The sequence below is a fragment of the Malania oleifera genome, chromosome 7, assembly GCF_029873635.1.
Source record: "Malania oleifera isolate guangnan ecotype guangnan chromosome 7, ASM2987363v1, whole genome shotgun sequence".
NCBI classification, from domain to species: Eukaryota; Viridiplantae; Streptophyta; class Magnoliopsida; order Santalales; family Ximeniaceae; genus Malania; species Malania oleifera.
In genome coordinates this window covers 13,496,723-13,501,369 of record NC_080423.1, presented here as the reverse complement: position 1 = coordinate 13,501,369, position 4,647 = coordinate 13,496,723, and the positions used below count along the sequence as shown (strand labels likewise).

Genomic DNA, 4,647 nt, shown 5'->3' with positions numbered 1-4,647 from the left:
AGGATGAGGTGGCACCACTGGCAAGGAATCTAAGAATTGAACTTCCTGCGAGTCGAACACCATATCGCGTCAGAAATATGATGAATTCAGGTGCAGCTAAAGAAGAGCCCGTCGGCGAGCTCCGTAACCTGAATGCAGGCGAGAGGCTTGAGAGTCTTAATTTTGGATTTTTGGTTTGGGGAGATTGTACATTTGGAGACGATGACAAGGGAGGAAGAAGAAGAAGGCATTTTGTTTTTCTTCCTAAGAATTAAGTTGGGGGTTGCTCTATTTTCGCGGGGAGTGAACTGAGATTTACTAAATCTTGCAAGATGGTCCTGCGAGATTTGGTTGTCACACACTAGCACAAGAACTTCCCTCGCTGTTTAAATCTCGCAAGATGGTCCTGCGAGATTACATAAGCCTTAAAATGGGAAAATTTTTCCCAAATAAAGTATTTTTTAATATTTCATTATAAAATAATAATAAAATGGGAAAAAAAAAAACTCCCCTTGAATAAGTGAAAACAACCAAATATGTTAATGTTTTTCATTAACTTGTTATATATATTTTTTATCTTCTTTTTTATTTTTCTTGATAATCAAATATAAAAAAAATAAATTTTTTTTTTCAATTTTATTTCCTTTCTTGTTGTTTTGTTTTTTTTTTTTTTTTTAACTATTTTCTTTATTTCAAATGGAACCTAAAAGTAAAAATCTTTGTTCTCTTGAAATGCATATTTATTTGTTGAAAGTAAGAATTAACCTAATTTTGATATATTGAGTTAAATGGAATAATAATATTATAACGAATGAAAAAAATTATAAAACAAGATTGTAAAATTATAAAACAAATTCTATTTTCCTCTATCCAAATGTAGGAGTAATGGCTATTCTTAGGGGAAGTGGAAAACATATGTACAAATACCTTTCTTGACTCTTATCGTCTATCATTGACTCAATCGTCATCTCTCACACTAGCTCCTTGTAACCCGTAGAGTTTTGCACTGGGGCTCATCTAACTTTCTTGTCTCTCTCACACTATCTCGTAGCGAGTCGTTGAAGCTCATGTATCTAGCAAGGTCTCGTCACTATTGAGTTTAATCGGTTCATGAGAATCCCAATAGGACAATCAATTGAATTAAATCAAATTATGTAATTTCATTTATCATCTTGTCGATTTTATCATCATGTAGGTATCATTGTTGAATTTTTTATTTAATAAAATTATTAATTAGGTATTTGAAGAATTGGGATTACTGTGGGAGTTCAAGCAAGAAGATGTGGTTAAATTGTTCGGAACTATATTATTGGGATTTGCATCGTTAAAGTTTGAATTTTTATCTAACTCAGGAGTTGAAGCTGAAGTATTCATACCAAATATGGGAATGGGAATGAGTGCTTTATTCTACTATTAAGTTTATGCTTGCGACCAAATAATATAATAAAAAATGTTCATTACATTTAGACATGAATTCTAGTTTTTATTTTTCATTATACTCTATTATTATTTTATCACATTTTCAAGTACCAAATATGACCTAGGTTCCAATGATGGTTTCCTAATTTTTTACATGGAGCTCGGAGTGAAAATAAATTTTTAAAGAGATGCCATTACCACAACAACTAACCCCTAAAAAACTATAGTCATTTTATCCCATACTCATAATATATATATATATATATATATATATATATATATATTCAATATTGCAAAGAGTAATAATAAGTGCATCAAATTAAAAATATAAGAATCCAACCATTGAACCATCCTCGCAAGACACGTTTCCACCATGTTTCTTCTACCTAGCTGTTTTCAAACTCCATGTTATGCAGCACTTGTTCGACGAAATGGCCCAAAGAAATAGATGAAGAGCCGCCCTCGCTTAGAGCCTCTCTAGCCTTCTCTTTTATCTCCATCACATTTGTTCTAATCATGTCACTTTCTCCCCCCATCACATCCTTGATTCCCCTTTCTATCTCCTCCGCGCTCACCAGACCTCCACCGTCTAACTTGTAATCTATTCTAATATCCTTCCCAATGCCCAACTCCCTCACCATCTCAAATGCATTAAGCTGTTGCTCTGCATACATCGGCCATGCTGCAATAGGCACCCCGCACCACATACTCTCTAGTGTGGAATTCCACCCACAATGCGACACAAACCCTCCTACTGCTTTGTGGGCCAACACTGCCAACTGCGGTGCCCATCCTATGACCTTCCCTATTCCAGTGGTTCGTTCCAAGAACCCACTGGGTAGTACTTCTTCGGGGTTGGCGTAGTCAGTTGGGAACACAAGCCGAGATTTTGGTGGTGGAGGCTTGCGTAAGGACCAGAGGAACCGTTGCCCGCTACGCTCGAGTCCATGTGCAATCTCTCCCACTTGATCTGGGTTGAAGCTCCCAAAGCTTCCGAAGCACAAGAAAACCACTGACGACGGGGGTTTATCATCAAGCCAAGATATGATGCTGGATTCCTGTTCTTGCGCATCATTCGGAAGATTGAGTATTGGTCCCACTGGATAAACAGGTGGGATTTCAATGGTACCACTCTTGAGGGCATTGACTGCATGCGGTTCTAGCGCCACAAACGTATTAATCAAAATACCATTTGATCCTTTGAATCTCCTAGTGGCGTTTAGGATGGAGGTGGACCCACGCTCTTTCTCCACCACCACAGAGGGCAATACCCGGGCGGGAACCGGGTTAACAAAACACGGGACGGCCAACTCAGCGTCTGAGTCGTGGAACTCGGTGACGTCGACGCCATGGTCGTCCCGAAGTGCTTGGAAATGGAGCAAGAGACCGAGAAAGGCGGCGCCGGACGGGATGAACACATAGGAAGGCACGCCCAGCTCGCCAGCCAGGTCCATCATCGCGGTGCAGAACATGTCGAGTACAAAGCCGGCGACTGGGACCGAGTTCAGGGAGCTGCTGAGGTCGGCGACGGCGGCTCGGACGGAGGGTATGTGGGCGGCGACGTAGAGGTCGAAGAAGGTGAGAAGGGACACGGAATCAGTATCGGGGGTTGATTCTGGGGGAGGGAGGATTAGATATTTGATGGCTGCTGCGGTGGCAGCGGAGGCGGCGCGTAGAGATTCTTCGATGTGGGCGTCGGCGGCTGAGGCAGAGAAAGGCTTTATGATGAGGAAAGTGATGGAGAGGTGGGAGTAGCGATGGGTGAGGAGCTTCGCGATCTCGATCATCGACACGATGTGGCCGACAGCCTGAAATGGGATGAACATCAGCTCTGCTTTCTTCATTCTTAGTTTGTTGAGAGGTGGAAGGTGGAGTATTTCTATTTACTCTGCGTATGGATTTTAGTGCTTTACTGGCTGCGAGGAAGGCTCTTGAGCGTCTTATATATATATAGGCCCGCATAGCCGCATAGATTAAGCGCGGCTAAAATTAAAATAAAATTATTACTTATTATGTAAGGAAATGAGGCTAAAATTTGTTATTCAGTTTCGTTTCAGGAGAAATTACATTTCGGTTAATCGATTTAAAGGAATTATATAATTAATTAATAATTAAATATAAATTAAATATTAAAAGCATACAATCATGTTTTTTTTCTCGTAATTAATTATAATTTGATTCGATTAAATTTAGTTAACCAAAGTAGTTGAAAATTTGGTTGGATCAGGTAAGGGTCGGAAAAGAAGGGTAATTCGGCGGTTCGGTTATAATGAACAGTTAACCAAATTTTTTTAGTTAATTTGATTAATTCGTCGAATTGGGCAAACCCTTAGAAAGAGCTCTCCTGATTTAATATTAATTTAACTTTCTTTCTTCATGTCTATATTAATTAACACAAGTGCTGATTTTTTGTTAATTTGATTTATACAGTAAATATACCTAATATTTTCAGGTTAATAAATCTAAATTTTGTAAATAACTACACACAACTTCCCATCATGCTTATGTGTATATGTTTATTTATGTACATATTTTAAAACTAATTCAAAGTCTCTTAGGAAAAATACTAAAATTTGGGGTTTAGATATTTGAGGTCTTAGGTCCTAATTTTAGGAAATTGTGACATAAGAGCTTACTTCTCTCGTTGAGTTGTTTTGGCACAACTCATAATTTAGAATTTTGAAGAATAGCAAGTTCATCTTAATATGTATAAAAGAATTGTCTTTCACATAAGCATACTGGTCTCTTATGCCCAGATGCAACCAATTCCAAGCACTCGACAATTGGTTAGGTCATCTGCATGATATATATATATTCTAGAAGGAGGCTTGTAGCGTGCCACTTTATATATTATGATGCAACACCAAACTCGATCATTCAACCATTGACACACCCCTAGTAAATCGAACTCATAATCTTGGGATCATCTTATTTGATCTTTTTTATTTATTTTTGTACTGTAAAAAAATAGATCGTAAAAACGCATTTATTTAGGACTTGTTTGGCATCATTTCTATATTTGATTTTTTATTTTCATTTTTATGCATTAAAGAAATAAATTACGAAAACACATTTATTTATATTCCTAGTTTTCTTTTTTTTTTTTTTTGATAATTTTAGTTGTTTTTGAAAAACCAAAAAAGAAAATTTAATTTTATAGTTTTCAGTTGTTTTGACAATCTATTAGCAGAATATTTTAACAATCAGAAGTAACCTTTTTGGATTAAACCATTCATTTTGTAATAAAAT

General features: G+C 37.1%; 1 protein-coding gene across 1 annotated transcript; it reads right to left on the bottom strand.

The window, feature by feature from the left end:
• Positions 1 to 1,698: 1,698 nt before the first annotated feature.
• Positions 1,699 to 3,312, bottom strand: LOC131159789 (anthocyanidin 3-O-glucosyltransferase 2-like). The gene has a single exon (XM_058114961.1). The coding sequence runs from the start codon at positions 3,240 to 3,242 to the stop codon at positions 1,785 to 1,787; it is 1,458 nt and encodes a 485-aa protein (XP_057970944.1). The 5' UTR covers positions 3,243 to 3,312; the 3' UTR covers positions 1,699 to 1,784.
• Positions 3,313 to 4,647: the final 1,335 nt, after the last annotated feature.